The sequence below is a fragment of the Sphaerodactylus townsendi genome, linkage group LG01, assembly GCF_021028975.2.
Source record: "Sphaerodactylus townsendi isolate TG3544 linkage group LG01, MPM_Stown_v2.3, whole genome shotgun sequence".
Lineage (NCBI taxonomy): Eukaryota > Metazoa > Chordata > Lepidosauria > Squamata > Sphaerodactylidae > Sphaerodactylus > Sphaerodactylus townsendi.
This window is the reverse complement of record NC_059425.1, coordinates 25,603,668-25,620,176: the sequence shown is the minus strand read 5'-3', so window position 1 is coordinate 25,620,176 and position 16,509 is coordinate 25,603,668. Positions and strand designations below refer to the sequence as shown.

The 16,509-nt window shown below is 48.6% G+C and overlaps 1 protein-coding gene across 1 annotated transcript in view; it reads left to right on the top strand.

Annotated features, from left to right (window-relative positions):
- Positions 1–2,603: 2,603 nt before the first annotated feature.
- MAP4K2 (mitogen-activated protein kinase kinase kinase kinase 2) overlaps positions 2,604–16,509 on the top strand; it is a 53,997-nt gene continuing 40,091 nt past the window's right edge. The window contains exons 1-3 of the mRNA XM_048514464.1: positions 2,604–2,777; positions 11,808–11,865; positions 16,210–16,300. Of these exons, the coding sequence (XP_048370421.1) occupies positions 2,682–2,777; positions 11,808–11,865; positions 16,210–16,300 (245 nt within the window). The 5' untranslated portion in view covers positions 2,604–2,681. The remainder of the gene's footprint in view (positions 2,778–11,807; positions 11,866–16,209; positions 16,301–16,509) is intronic.

Below are 16,509 nucleotides of genomic sequence, written 5' to 3'. Positions count from 1 at the left end.
AAACGTCTCACCAGCAACTGCTCTTCAGAGGTATCACAGTCTCTGAATAAGGAGCTTCTATGTAGTCCGCATGGCCCACAGCCATTTGTCACCCTAACTTCCATCAATACATCTGATTCCTTTAGAAGGCCATAAACGATAAGCTGTTGCCATATCCTGTAGCCGTGAGCCCTGCAAGTTAATCCTGTGGTGGTGAAGAACTGTTCTCCCCTTAGCCTGTGTCTTGATACAGGTGGGATGAAAACAGCTGAGGTGTATAGAAAGTAGGGGGGCAAATAAAGAGAACATTGTGTTGTTATTCAACACTCAGGAAAATATTGTTAAAAGCCTCTTTGCCTGCCAAAGTGTGAAGGAGCAAAAAAAAGTATCTGACAATTAGCTATTACAATTCTCAACTGACCACAAAGCGCCTCCAATAAAACTGAGCAAAATACATACAAAACCATATTACAAGAATAAAGCACTAATCAAAACTGACTAATAGAAGCTGTTTTAGAAAAAAAAATCCTCCCACCGTCTCCCTCACAAGGGTGGGAAGATCATCTAACAAAAGAATCCTTTTTCTCTTCCAAGTCATTGTATCCACATGCACGTGAATTTGGATTTGATGGAAGAATTGTGCAGTGGATTATAATTCTCATGATTTAAAACTTAGTGAATGAGATGGACCTCAGTCTGGACCTCAGGGGGTGTCTGTTTAAATCCAAGAGGTGTTGGGGCGGTGGCAAGGTAGATGGGACCCCCCGGGGCGAATAAAACGCCGGAAGCACCAGTTGCCTTGTCGGACTAGTTTGCAAAAGCCCGAGGGCTGAATCACAAGATAGCCTTTCCTCTCTGGATCTCGGTGATTTCAAGAAACAAATTCAGGCATGTGCTCAGAAGCACTCTCGTTCACTTGCTAGCACTGGTGTAATGCCCATTGGGCAAGGTGGGCAGCTGCCCAGGGCATCACCTTGTGGGGGGCATCAAAATGCTGGGTTCGTTTTTGGGTATTTTTAGTGGTTTTCCATTTTTGGCCTGCAGGGGTGCAGTTTTAGGCTAGCAGCACCAAAATTTCAGTGTATCATCAGGAGACTGTCCTTATGCTACCCCCCAAGTTTGGTGAGGTTTGGTTCAGGGAGTCCAAAGTTATGGACTCCCAAAGAGGGTGCCCCTATCCCCCATTGTTTCCAATGGGATCTAATAGGAGATGAGGGCTACAGTTTTGAGGGTCTATAACTTTGGCCCCCCTGAACCAAACTGCACCAAACCTGGGGGGTATCATTAGGGCAATCTCCTGATGAGACCCTGAAAGTTTTGATACTGTGCATTCAGAAATGTGCCCCCCCAGCCTGCAACCCCTATTGACAGCAATGCAGAAAACTCAATGCAGAACAAAGATTCTTGGGCAAATTTCAGGATGTTCTCTCAGGGAGGGCATTCTTGGATGTATCATCACCAAAATGTCAGAGTATCATCTGGAGACTGTCATGATGGCACCCCCAAGGTTTGGTGCAGTTTGGTTCAGGGGGTCCAAAGTTATGGACCCTCAAAAGGGTATCCCCCTTCTCCTTAGCAAAGAATGTGGGATGGGGTACTCCCTTTGAGGGTCCATAACTTTGGACCCCCCTAAACCAAACTGCACCAAACATGGGGAGGGGGGGGGTCCCATCAGGACAGTTTCCAGATGATACCCTGAAATTTTGGTGCCAATACATCCAAAAATGCGCCCCCTTCAGGAACATCCCAGAAATTTGCCCAAGAATCTTTGTTCTGCGTTGAGTTTTCTGTATTACTGTCAATGGAGGTTGCAGATTGAGGGGGGGGGGGCACATTTCTGAATGCACAGTCTCAAAACTTTCAGGGTCTCATCAGGAGTCTGCCCTGATGATACCCCCCCAGGTTTGGTGAAGTTTGGTTCGGGGGGGGGGGTAAAGTTATGGACCCTCAAAACTGTAGCCCCCATCTCCTATTAGGGGGATGGGGCACCCCCTTTGGAAGTCCATAACTTTGGACTCCTTGAACCAAACCTCACCAAACTTGGGTAGTAGCATAAGGACAGTATTCTGATGATACGCTGAAATTTTGGGGCTGATATGTCTAAAAATGCACCCCCTGCAGGCACCAATGTCCTGGTGCAAAAAAAAAATTTGGTCGTGGTAGAGTGGCCGCCCATGGGGGGGCATCCAACTCAGGTTTTGCCCAGGGCTACAGTTTGCCCTGGGCTGCCTCGTTACGCCCCTGCTTGCTAGGTCTTCCAAAGTTAAGCGGCTGAGTCCTTATGACCGGAGGCAGTGCGCGCTACATTCCCGCAGAATGCGGCGCGAAGGAACTCTGTTCATGTTTACAGGCACCGGCGTCCTGTCTGACTGAAGCAAATAACCCTGAACAAGAACGTTTCGAGACCTTTCCACTCTTGGCTGTTCCTAGATTGAGTCGGCCGCGCTGTAAGTTACCAAGTGGGGGGTACTCTGCACGTGCCCAGAGGGTAGGGTCCGGCCTTAGCCGTGATCGCCACCCCAGTTCATCGCTGGCACTGCAACACCGAAGGAGGAAGCCGGGCGGCGCCTAAGCCTCCCTTCCTTCCCCTTCCCAGCGGCCGCTTCTGCACTCCGCCCCGGAGGCGGTGCCTTCCCCTGCTCCGGCCGCTGGCCCGGGTCCCGCCACCCGACCCTCCCTGGCTCCACGGCTGTGGAGGGATCATGAGCGCCTTGCGGGACGTCTCCCTGCAGGACCCGCGGCTCCGCTACGAGCTGGTCCAGCGGATCGGGTCCGGCACCTACGGCGACGTTTACAAGGTGCGCGCAACCAGCCGTGCGCCCAGGGCGCACGATCCGCGCAGGAGGGGCGCACGGGGGCTCCCGGGGCGGGGGGAGGAGCCCGGGAGGGAATGAGTGGGAAACAGCCGGGGCTCCCGAGTGCCGAGATCCGGGCGAGTCCCCCCCGTGGATTGCCAGCTTGTGGGTCCCTTTGGGGGAAAGGTTCTGATGGGCACGAAGGAGCCCTCCGGAGTTCTGTGCCAGATGGAGAGAGTTCCTGCGGTTTTGGTGGGGTGTTGGGGTGGGGCCCGTGAGCATTGGGTGGGCTCCTTGGACTGTAGACCAAAACAAGGACAGAGAGGACACCTGGCTTGTTGGGTATCTTTCTTCCTCTCCCTGTCTTGGATTGAGAGGTGCCTGCGAAATATGCAAGGGAACACTTCCCTTTGAAGAAGACTTGGGAGAAGGCTGACTCTGGAAAGGATCCGGCTCTGTTGCGAAAGGTGTCCAGGACCCTTGCTCTGTCTCTGCCATCAGCACTCTTAGATTTTCCTTAGTGCCCTTTTTAGCTGCCAGTGGCTACAAGGCCCCCTTCCTTCACATCTATGCTTGCTTTTGGTACAGAGTGGCCTGGTGGGTCCCTGCTGACTGCCCGCCACACCACAAATCCTTTGGCAGTTTTGCAATCTTGGCAGTCACAGGAAGTGCCTGGTTTTTGCAGGCACTTCAGAAATATTCAATGGTGCTATTGGTTTGTCCAAGCAGCCTCTCAGTTGAGGTTGAGATAGGAAGCCAGAACTATCCCCTGTCCCAGAGATCCCTTGGAGATTCCTTGGAGCAGAACCGTGTATTATGGTTTGGGGAGGAGCCAACTTTCCTGGTAAATGAGAGACAGTAGGCTTCATAGTTAGTGCCAGGACCCTTAGAATCCTAGCACTGTGCAGCCTCTCTGGTATATTGTCCCCTTACTGCACTAGATCTGGCACCATAGAGTTCACCTTTGACCTCTGAGTGGTGCATCTCACATGCTGATGTTTCACAGGAAATGGAAAATTTGAAGGCTAATCTGCTGGAAAATTTGCTTTCTCCAAGGGTGCCTCGGGCCTGGAGGCTAGGTTTCTCTGTGGAACAGTTCTCCAACTGTGATGCTTGGGTGGTGTGATAAAATCAAGGATTTCCTAAATTCTGGATCTGCCCTGACTCTCACACCTATTCTAATAATGTGAAGCTTTCCTAGCAGGCGACTTGTGTCTCTTTTTGTCTGATATGCTTAAAACTGCCATTTCTTATCTATACAGGCCCTTAGCCAGACATTTTGTTGTGAAAGAGTCAAAATTTTATGTTCATGTTTATGTTAAAAAATCCCATCAAGGATCTCTGTCAATCTGGTCTAGAGGAAAATTCTTTTCTGCCACTTTGGGACGTGGAGGAATTTTCCTCCAGTCCAGGTGGGCCAGAGATCCTGGAGTTTTTTGCCTTCCTCTGGACATAAAGCTGGGGTCACTGGAGGAGTAGGGGGGAAGGTAGTTGTCAATTTCCTGTGTTGTACAGGGTATTGGTCATCAGGGGGTTGGAGTAGATGACCCTAGAGTTCCACGTTGCCTAATATGCGTAGCTTACAGTTATCTATATTGAATTAAATGTTAATATATGTTTTAAAAAATGTGTCCAGATCTTGTCAGTCATCTCTGTGCTCCATGCTCATTGGTTGGAAAATGGGGAGAGATTTACAAATCCATACTCATCTGTTGGATAGAATTCCACCTGTCTGTCTTTCCTTAGGTTCCTACAGGTAAAAAGACTAGGGACTTGCTTTTGAAATAATGAAAGTTGCACGTTCATGGAGCAGGCCAAGAGCATTTCTGAACGTGCCAGGACCCCAGACTGTAATCCGGCCCCCATCCATTCATGTACTTGACCTAATTCTGGCTGTGCATATTACGGGGGAGGGGGAGAAACCCAAATATAGCATAGGGAAGCATTTTCTCCTTCAACCTGATGTCCCTGTCACGTCTGCCATGTACATTCAACTTTAAATTGCTGCATATAGAAGTTGTAGTCTCTGTTTGTACGTGACAATTCGACGGAGAGATTGGGCCCTTTTCACTAAAGGGTGCTGAAAAGAGGTTTTGTGGAGGCACGAAAATCACCCTGAGACAATCACTGCCCAGGGGAATGAATTAAAATGGCATGTAGGTCAGCTTTGTGGATAAGTGAGCATCCCTCAAGCATTCTGGCTAGCCTGCCTGCTTCCCCTTCTTCCTTCTGTTGTGGCCTGAAAGAAGGGCAGGGGAAGTGTCCTTGCCTGCTCTCGTGGGGGCAATTGTTACTGCTCTGTGTGGTGGGTATCATGTGCGGAAGTGGTCCCTAGAGCAAGCAGGGAGGCTATAGAGTCAAAGGTTTTTAGGAAGAAGATGGGGCAATCTGCTAGGGAGGATATAATGCACCACTTTCCCAGGATTGAGCTAGAAGGTCCTCTGAGGTTCCTTCCATCTTGATTTTAGCTACCACAGGTCATTATTGTCTCAGGCTCAAATGAGAGCAAAAATAATCTTAGGGCGTTGTGGGTTTTCTAGGTTGTATGGCTGTGTTCCAGTAGCATTTTCTCCTGATGTTTTGCCTGCATCTGTGGCTGGCATCTTCAGAGGATCCTCTGAAGATGCCAGCCACAGATGCAGGCAAAACGTCAGGAGAAAATGCTACTGGAACAAGGCCATATGATCCAGAAAACCCACCACACCCTAGTGCCGTGGTGGCGAACCTTTGGCACTCCAGATGTTGTGAACTACAATTCCCATCAGCCCCTGCCAGCATGGCCAATTGGTCATGCTAGCAGGGGCTGATGGGAATTGTAGTCCATACCATCTGGAGTGCCAAAGGTTCGTCACCACTGCCCTAGTGATTCCTGCCGTGAAACCTTTGACAATACAAAAATGATCTTGTCTGACAATATTTTCCAAAATGGTCGAAGAATATGCAACGTCCTGTTCAGACACCTTTTAGCACACTTTTGCTTTTTAAAACTATGGGAAGACTTTGACGCTTCTAAAGACTATGTAGTCAGGTTTTTTGCTGCAAAGTAGAGCCATCCCTTAATCCACTTTCCCAGAAAAACCAAAGCTATGCAGGCTGCTCTGCTACAAGTGACTTACAAATGTGTCATATGCCCATATTTGCAGACCCAAAAGCTGATGATGACTTAGACAAGCAGCCCGAGCAATTGCAGATGGGGAAAATGCTCATGGATGCAGGCAATCACACACAGTGGCTAACTCAGCATGGGTTAATGTGAGCAGACTCTGTGTGAGACACTTGTTCTGTCCTCGAAAGTGGTTCTGTTGAGAGCCAAATGCTCTGGATAATGTCATGCCTCTAGAACAGTGTTTTCCAACCTTTTTGACGTCACGGTACCCTTGACCTCACTCTTCATATCTCACGGTACCCCTGCCATCCTCCCCCCACCTTCCCCTCCCAGTGCCCCTGCTTGCCACCCCCCACCTTCCCCTCCCAGGGTGAAGGGAAGCACTGGGAGCGGGAAGTGGCTGCTGACCTTGCGGCAGGCCCTGCCCCCTGGGCCAGCTCCATATCCTTGCTGGTGCCGGTGGGAGACATTGCAAAAGTGAGGGGGGCCGGTAGCGTTGCCGCGGTACCCCTGGGACATGCTCACGGCACCCCAAGGTACCACGGAACCCTGGTTGGGAATCGCTGCTCTAGAACTTAGCTGCTCTTCTTGGCAACTCTTCTTTGGAGCTGTCTGAATATCACCAAGGCAGCGTCTCACTTTCTCCAGCGCACCTGAGTGTTGGAGAGAAGAGATCCCCTTTGTTGTATTTCTCTCCCATGCCTCATGTTTAAGCCCTGGTTTGAGTTACCAGCCTGCCTCCTTTTGGAGAGCAAGGATGCACCCCACTGCAATGAGCATTGTTCTGACTCCATGTGGTATTTCCGGACATTTTTAAGACAAGAAGACTAAGAGAGAGTCTGGACTCCTGACTTATGTTTACAGCTCAGAGGCAGATTAACGGAATGGGATGGGAAGCCATCCTAGAGTTCAGTCTTCAGCTGTGTTGTGAGGAGAATCTGAGGTCCTGTGTGATTTTTCTGTGTCTTACAGGGGTCTTTGCAAATAAAACTCATCTTACTGACCCTGTGCTCTTAGTCCCAGCTGAACACGGGCCCAGTTTGAGTCAGGACCATGTCATATGACAGCGGTGGTGAACCTATGGCACGGGTGCCAGAGGTGGCACTCAGAGCCCTTTCTGTGGGCACACGTGCACAGAGTTCGTCATTTGCGGGGAGTGGAAAATCACCCCCCCACACACACACACACATCTAGGCTGGCCTGGGTACGATCCTTTACCTGGGAGTAAGCTCGGTTGCTGGCAATGGGGCTTGCTTCTGAGTAAACCCTCCTAGGATCGTGGTTCACCCATTTGAAGCATTGCACGGTTGCTTTACCAAGCTTACTCCCGAGTAACGCGCGCCTCGGAGCCAACTGTTTTTTCTAAACAAAAAACAGTATTCAAGTTAAATTGCCATATTGGCACTTTGTGATAAATAAATGTGGCCTCTCCAAGGATCTGCCTGAGGTGGCTTACAAAGTAAAACTAATAAAAACAAAACTTTAAAAGATATAAATTAAAATCTAACATTAAAAGCTTAGCCCAGCATAAAAATGTATACCATAAAGCCAGACCTCTGACAGCATAAAATAACAGTTTCCAGACTAAAGTAGTGTCAAAGATCAATACCTTAATTAAACCTGGACAAACAAACATTTTAGCCTGGCTGCTGAAAGAAAGAAGAGGAAGAGTTTGGATTTATACCCCACCTTTCTCTCCTGTAAGGAGACTCAAGGTGGCTTACAAGCTCTTTTCCCTGCCTCTCCCCACAACAGACACCTTGTGAGGTAGGTGGGGCTGAGAGAGTTCAGAGAGAACTCAGACTAGGCCAAGGTCACCCAGCAGGAATGTAGGAGTGCAGAAACACATCTGGTTCACCAGATAAGCCTCTGGCACTCAGGTGGAGGAGTGGGAAATCAAACCCAGTTCTCCGGATTAGAATCCACCTGCTCTTAACCACTGACTACACCATGCTGCCTCAATGTAGGTGCAGTATAGGTGCCAGGCAAGCCTGAAGGGAAAGGTGCCACTTCTGAAAAAAAAACCCGTCTCTGGTTGCTGCCACCTTCCTCACTCCTGAAGGCAGAGTCACCGAGAACAGGGCTTGTGAGACACATCTTAACTGGTGGGCTGGACAATACTGGAGGAGACGGTTCTTCAGTTACACTGGCCCTGTGCCATTAAGGGCTTTAAGAGTAAGTGCCAGAATTTTGCCTGGAAAGAAATGGGCAGCTAGTGTGATCTTTCAATACTAGGGTGATACAATCCCTCTATCCCACCCCTGATGGTAACTGGACTGCTATTTGGGAAAATGGAATAGAAGGAAGGCTGAAGCATCCTCTCCCTGTGTGCCTTGCTGCTAAGCCAAATTGTCCTGGGAATAGGTTCACCCTGCACAGAACTTGCAGGACACATTGGATTGCGTGGATCTTGGGAAAAACTGGCCCTGAGAGCCAGGACTCCCAAGTTGTGTGCTGAATTGGAAGAGAGTTGTAGAAGGGGCTCCAGTACTTGAAAACAGTGGGCTGTGAACAGGGCTGGGATGTCTGCTTATATGAACCCTTTACCTTGTGGGGCCAGTTGTGGTTTCATAACAGTAGAGCATTCAGCCACGCACGGAGGAAATTGTTTCTGTTGTTGCTGCTGATTCATGCATTTCAGGGCTACATGCTGGAGAACCACAGCTCCGGTTTGGCTTCTAGGGTAGAGTGAGAGGAACAATCCTGTCCCATGGATGGGCTCTGAGCAAGCCCAATCTGTCAAGGGGGTAGTAATATTTGCAAGGGATGCTAGTGAAACACCGGGTGATCTGAGAAGGGCAAGATCTGTCACAGTGCCGCAGCCACACAAGAATGTTGTGTCGCCACTGTGATAGCATCACAAGGGATCCTGATGTGTGAGCTGCGTTTGAGGCTCTCCTGGTGGAACAGCTGCATGCAACCCCGAAATGTCCCCAGCCAGCCCCGAGGGAGTCCTTTTGAGCATCTTTTTCCTGTTTTGTTTCAAAACAAAAGCCCGGAAGAGGGTGACACTGTGGCGCCTTCCCCCTCCCCCAAATATTCTGAGAGCACGGTTTTATTTTTGCTCTCCTTGTGAGTTTTGGCCCTTTCTAGGGCATCTGTTTGGGAGAAGCATTATTTATGTCAAAGGATGTTCAGGTAAGGGAGAGGTTGCTCATCTCCTTCCTCTCTGCTGGCTTCAGGAGGACGGTTTGGGGGAGGCATGCATACATAACACTCCCCACGCCCTTTCCTCTAGCGGTAGCACAGCCGGCTCGGCAGGGAGGACAGGAAGTTGTCTCATTGCCTGCCAAGAGAGGGAGCAGAGCAATGCGGGGTTTGTTTGCCTGCTCCCCAAACTTAGGCATGTGTCTGGCTGTGATCATAAGGCCTGGATTGAGATTCTTTGCTGAACACCTCAGTTGGTCAGTTCTAGAAGGAATTGTTGGGGCCAAAACCTTTGGAGATTACGTGCTGTGACCTGCAAGTGTTTAAATCTCAGTTATGTAAAGGCTGGATAGCATTGGTCAGTGGCAAGGCAGGTATACTCTGCTCTTCCTCTAGGGCAGTGGTGGAGAACCTATGGCACGGGTGCCAGAGATGGCACTCAGAGCCCTCTCTGTGGGCATGCACAAACAGAGTTCGTCATGTGGCGGGGGGGGGGGGGAATTGCCCCCCCCCGCCCACACATCTAGGCTGGCCTGGGCTGCTGGGCTCGATTATTAGCATTAAACCTAAGACCTAGTTTTGGGGAAGCAGTGTGGGTAACCCTGTGAAGCGCTGTTAAACCCCACTGATTTTCATGCGAAGAACTAAAGCGTGATTCTTTACCAGGGAGTAAGCTCGGTTGCTGGCAATAGGGCTTGCTTCTGAAAAAACCCTTCTAGGGTCATGATTCACTCGTCAAAGAGTTGCATGGTTGCTTCAAAGCAAAGCCACTGACTACCACCAAGCTTACTCCCGAGTAACACACGCCTTGGAGCCAACTGTTTTTTCTAAACTAAAACCTCAGTATTCAGGTTAAATTGTTGTGTTGGCACTTTGCGATAAATAAGTGGGTTTTGGGTTGCAGTTTGGGCACTCAGTCTTGAAAAGGTTTGCCATCACTGCTCTAGGGCATCCTTTTAATCTTGTGCGTTCCAGCGCTTACTGCTGACACTCAAAACAAAATCAGGTCTTGGGTCTATCTTAAGGCCTGAGAACGCTCACATTTTGCCACATCTCTTTTCATTACTACTGATAGGGGGGAAGAAACTGGGTAGGTATGTTATTTTTGAACAAATAAATTGACGTCTCTGACATGAAAATGAACATGGGAGTTTGCGTGGGTGAGAAATTTGGGCAAAGGTTATGCTTTGTTGACGTTTTCTTCCCCACCTTCTCTTTCAAGGCAAAATTACCATTTGTCTGTGAAAATGTCGTACATGCTCCTCCAGCTTATAGTTTGGCCTTGTGACCGTAGCAAGGAAGATGGTTCCTTGGAAAACGGGGTGGGGAATCTCATCTAGGTTTTGCGTGGGAAATGAGGCAAGCTCAGGAGGGGTCTATAATATAATCTGGATGTGTACATATACGAGTGACATGCTTATAAGCAGTTTGCACCTGCCTCAGTGGGTGTTTGTGTCAGAAATTGGAACAACCTCCAAGGAGTGGCCTCAAATCCATTGCTTCCAACAGATGGGAATAAGGGACTCTGAAATCTCTGTGCTGCATTAGTTTACTCCTTAGCATCATGTTTGATTTAAAAGCCAAGACTGTATTTGTGGGTTTGCTTGTAGGTTACATAATGGACTGATAATGTTTTTGTGTGTGAAGTCCAGTCAAGTTGCTTCTGACTTAAGGCTGCCTTACGAATTAACGACCTCTAAAATGTGCTTTTGTTAACAGCGTTGCTCAGTTCTTGCAAACTGAGGGTTGTGGCTTCCTCGATTGAGTCAGTCCATCTCATGTGAGGTCTTCAACTTTTCCTAGCATGATGGACTTTTCCAGTGACTCCTGCCTTCTCATGTTGTGACCAAAGTAGAACAGACTTGAGTTTTTAGGGAGAGTTTAAGCTAATATACCTCTGCGTCCATTGAGTGTAAAATGTCCACCTTAGCAAAGGTGTGCATGCATTTATACACATGTTTGCTACAGACAAGATGGACCCACCACTTAGAAATGTAGCTCCTGCAGTTCCTAAGGAAAGAAGCTGAACTCTGAGGAACGGCAAAATGAGCAAACAGATGAAAATAAACATGATAGCTTTCTAGGAGGAAAATAGGGGTAATCTGTCTAGTACAGTTTCCCAACCTTTTTGACGTCGCGGTACCCTTGACCTCGCTCTTCATATCTCAGGGTACCTTTGAGGTTCATTTAATTTTTTTTTGCATTTTTTAGGGTTTTTTCCTTTTTTGGCCTGTAGGTAGGGGGAGTGGCAAGCAGGGGGAGGGGAGGGAAAGCAGCATTGACAGCCGCGTTGTTTGTTTGCCTAAATTCGGCATGGATTTGGGGGGATTTAAAGGGAAAGCTCCCTTTAAATCTACCCCCCAATCCACACCGCATTTAGGCAAATAAAACAATACTGTTTAAAATGTTGTTTAAAGGAAGCCCATGAGGTTTCTAAACCCCCCTCCCCCCGCCCCTTCAAAATCCATTTGATTCCCGTGGGGGGGGGGGCAGGCGGTAGCATTGTCAGGGTACCCCTGGGATGTGCTCGTGGTACCCCAGGGTACCATGGAACCCTGGTTGAGAATCACTGGTCTAGTATGAGACCGAGAGACTTTATATGCAATTGGTATAGAGAGGGATAATTAAACCATGACAGTAAATATGATAGCTGGTTAGAGCTAGATGCGGGAAGACAGACTCTCCAAATCTTCCAAAGCAAATTTACTTTCAAAGTAAATCTTCCAAAGTAATTCCCTACCTTGCGTCCCCGACTTTAACTTTATGGTTTGTCTCCACAGGCGCGTGACACTGAGACAGGTGAATTAGCAGCTATCAAGATAGTGAAACTTGATCCAGGTAAAAGAGAGAAACAGCCCCTCAACCACAGTTTCTATATTGATAAAGGTTCAACCCTGCTTGTTTAGATTGCGTATGAAGAGGAAATACTGTGGTGTGTCAGGGTTGTTACACAAAAGCATCGCTTTCCATTTTTATCCTGCCTACCCTCTGAGGAGTAAGTTCAGAGGCGTGTATGTACCTTTTTCCTCCGCTTTTCTACTCCAGAATTTTGTCTGCTTGTAGGAAAAAGAGGGCCAGTTGTGAAATCAATTTCTGTTTAGTCCAAGGCTTTCACAGCTGGATTCAGCTGGTTCTGGTGGGTTTTCCGGACTGTGTGGCCGTGGTCTGGTGGATCTTGTTCCTAATGTTTTGCCTGCAACTGTGGCTGGCATCTTCAGAGGTGTATCACAGAGAAAAGTCTGTTTCACAGACAAGATCCACCAGACCATGGCCACACAGCCCGGAAAACCCACCAGAACCAATTTCTGTTTGTCTTTCCATTCAAATGCAAGGACATTAAGCAAATCCCTTATTTCAAGTCACCCGTGGATTTGGTTGTCAAAACCCACTTCTGAATGGGAGAGCCAGTGCGGTATACTAGTTACGGGTCTAGGCCTGGATAGGTCCCGATTCAAACCCATGTTCAGCCATAAGGCTCTCTAGATGTTCATGGGACTGTACCAGATCTCTTAGCCTAACCAGGCTACCTCACAGGATTATTGTGAGGATAAAACAAGGAGGGGGGTAATGTTCATTATGTTGGCTTGAGTTTTTGACAGGAAACTGGGTAAACATGAAATAGATTATGAGCAGTAGGACTGGAGCAGAGACACCGTGTTGTGTACATTAATTCAACTGAATGTTTTCTCCAGCAGTGGCGTAGTAGGTAAGAGCAGGTGCACTCTAATCTGGAGAACCAGGTTTGATTCCCCACTCTGCCACTTGAGCTGTGGAGGCTTATCTGGGGAACTAGATTAGCCTGTGCATTCCAACACATGCCAGTTGGGTGACCTTGGGCTAGTCACAGCTTTTCAGAGCTCTCTCAGCCCCACCTACCTCACAGGGTGTTTGTTGTGAGGGGAAAAGGGAAAGGAGATTGTCAGCCCCTTTGAGTCTTCATACAGGTATAAATCCAAACTCTTCTTCTGTTTTTCCACGGGAGAAAAACAGGAATTTTGGAAGGGCAATTTAGATTAGTAAAATGGAGGCTGGATGGGTTAAGCATTCCTTTGCTCCCTCTTGTTACGGTTGCCAAATGACGGGCCAAAAAGAGCACTTTATTTTCATACCGTCAGAGGTCTACCCATGAGGACCCCCAGAACTGCTTCTTGCAGCTTGATAGGGGAGGAGGGGATTCTTAAAAAAGCAAAGACTGAACGTTGCTTCCGCGGACGGACTAGGAAAGGAAGGGGAGAAAAGGGGAGGTCTGAAAGCACCAAAAGCACATCCCTCTCCCCAATCATATTGCAAATATTAGGTTGGAGCAGAGGTATAACTGGGGGGAAATGGTGCCAGGGGACAACACCTTATCTGGGCGCCCTCCATGCCCCAACCCACCTCCCTGCAGGCTGTCTCCTCCTGTCCCCAGGCCCTGGGGAGGGAAAAGCTGGCCTGCACGGAGGCCAGGGGCACAGGGCTCAGCAGTGGCGGGTGGGCCAGATGGGCGCCATGGCTGCCTGCCATTTAGCCCCGCCTCCCCATCCCTGCTGGCTGGCTCCTGCTGTCCCCAGCCCCTGGGAATGGCAGGAGACAGCCTGCAGGGAGGTGGGAGGGCGAGGCTTGGCACCATGCAGCTGGGACGCATGCCATTTTGTCACATGGGGGCGCTCAGGGACATAGGGGTGATTCCATGTCCCTATAGGCCGTATGCCTCTGGGTTGGAGTATTTTCAGGGATTGCCAGCAAACTTGTTATGCTAGCTAGAAGTCCAAGGGTTACAGTGCTCAGCAGACCTTGCTGAGAGTACGAGCTCCATGCTGAGCAAAGTTACGCTCTTCGAAGCCCAATGACTTCAGTGGACTTCGAAGGGGGGTAACTGTTTTGGATCGCACTTCCAATACAAATCAATGGGACTTACCTCCTGGTTAGGAAAGAAGTGGAAATCCTACAGTCTTTCCTTTAAAAAAAATCACAAAGGTTAAATGCAGAAGAGGGAGTTCCTCTCCCAAAGCCCCCTTTATTCCAGTAAGATCAAAGGAGCTACTCTACAGTAAAAGCTTTGAAAGTATTAACAAAGAAAAATATTCTGGAAAAGACTTGAGAGAGGGAGAATGTCTGCCAGTCGAGTCAATTTTTAGCTTTCCCTTCTGCCAAAGAGCTCAGGCTATCTATCTGACGCTCTCTTCCCCTTTGCATCCCCACAATAACCCTGTGAGGTAGGTTAGGATGAAAGAGAGTGACTGATCCAAGAAGCACGGTTCATGGTCCAGGGATCTGAAGGCTGATCTCCCAGATGCTCTTACCACTGCACAACACTGTCTTTCCATTGGGGTGCACAGGAATACTCTGAAGTAAGAAACTTGAGAAAGAACATGTGTGCTTGCTAGGCATGGAACATGAAATTTAATTAACCTGAAACTCGCCTACTGAGGAGTAAATTACAATGGGCTGGAGTGTGGCTTACTTCAGAGGAAACGCGCCTAGGATTAGCCTCAAATGCTGCTGCAGAGCAAGTTCCAGTTAAGTTCAGCAGCGGACGGCCTTGGCGACCACCCAGCCTTGGAGGAAGTGTTCAAAGCAAGACAGGAATGCAAACATGCGGCTGCTGAGAGAGAGCAGAGAGGCCAATCCCACCCCACCCCATGGCAACTGGGGTTGGCCCCAAGGATGAGAGGCCAGAAGGGAGCTACTTCACCACCATCCTTCCCTCCTTTCCTAAGCCAAGCAGAACCCTGCTGACGCTTCTCTGGCAGGAGGCTGGGGCCAGAGGTGGAAGTAGACATCCATGCTCAACAGCACCTGCAGTGGCAGAATAAGTACTGGCTGAGAGGGAGGTTGGTGGCAGCAGGGGCCGCCAGGCAGGAAGTTCAGGAAGTGGCACTCAGCGCCCAGGGCGGAAGGCCTCCTGCAGGCCTGGCTGCAGAGAGGAAAGCCCTGCGGCTCTGCCTAGTCTGTCACCTGCTCACCTGTGCATTCTCTTGCCAGCCCCTCACTTTAATGCCCAACACAAGGGCCACTCCAGCTGCCAACGTGGCCTGCAGGGGAAAGGGAGGGGGGAAGATGGCCAAAGTGCGCCCCCCACCTGACCCAGGAGTATGGTGCCTGAGGAGAATGCCCCCTCCATGGTATGCCTCTGGTTGACCAATCAAATATATGGCCAATCAGGTATGTTCCCTCTCAGATGACCCAACCAGTGCCTTAATGAGACCATATAGTCTCAGCTGTGCAGGGCCCTATCAATTAAACACCTTCTCCCACTTATGGGTCCTCGTACTAATGAGATGGAGGCCAAACTCCCTTTCAGATTCTTTGGCCTTGAAACTGCTCGGCCTAATGGCCTGACTGCATCTCTGACAGCCTCCCATCTTCCTTATCTCACCTGTTGAAGCTACAGTCAGCTTGACCTCAAGTCCTCAGAGAGACCTAATCTGTTGACATGGGCTTCCTCAAGAGCTGGAAAATAAAGGTCCCTTCAGATACGTTGATAATAGGTTTGGATCTGCTAGAAATGTCTGTTCATGGGAGACATTTCAATCTATGGGGCACAATTTCCTCACCTCTCCCTTCAGCCCCAAATAGCTCCGAAATACTGCCCCTGGGGACAGAGAACCCCAGAAACAATATGAGGGCAGATTTAGTAAACACTGCTCCCCTCTTCTGTCCATAGAGATCGTCTGCTGGATTCAACTGGTAAATTTAATCCTAATTTGCTGCAGTAATAACTATACTACATGAGCTGTGGCACCCTATTTATATTTGTCAGATATGATCCTGTAGTTTGTTACAATGTTTAACCCACCTTCCCCCTGCCAGAGTTTCCATATGGCTCACCAAGGGGATTTATTAAAAACAATTGTTTAATCTTGAAAAGTAGGGTTTAACTCGGTATGTTTAATAGGACATAGATTCTGATTTGTTTACTAGTTGACTCATTTAATTTTATTCTACTTATTTTTAAAAAAGGGATACTCAAACTGAAAATTTAAAAATATGCTTTAGTTTAAGCCAAAAGTGTCTTTCACAATTTTCCCCATTTTTGTGACCCTGAAGAAAAATGGGTGTGCCAACCTCACAGGGCAGCTGTGAAAGGGCAAGCACAATACATGTTGCCAAACCATTATAGAAACTGAAGGTGTCAGGTGAAGGATAATTGTGAAAGCCTCACTTGTACCAGAAACAGTTTCTTTAATTTTGTCTCCTCAGGGGACGACATTGGATCCATTCAACAAGAAATCACCACTCTCAGGGATTGTCGCCACCCAAATGTTGTGACATATTTTGGCAGCTATCTCAGGTGAGAGGCTTACCTGGAGAAGAGAGGAACTGAGACATTTCAAATTGTGGTTGAAAATGTAGGGGCTCAAATCTGCTTCACTGTTGCATCCTTTGACCTGAAAACATTTCACCTCTTGACAATATCAGATTGTTGGAGCTGTCTGAGTCTATCTAGTAGTAGTAAGGGATGGTAATGTGCAAATAGTCCAGATCTGGGGCTTGTTGGCT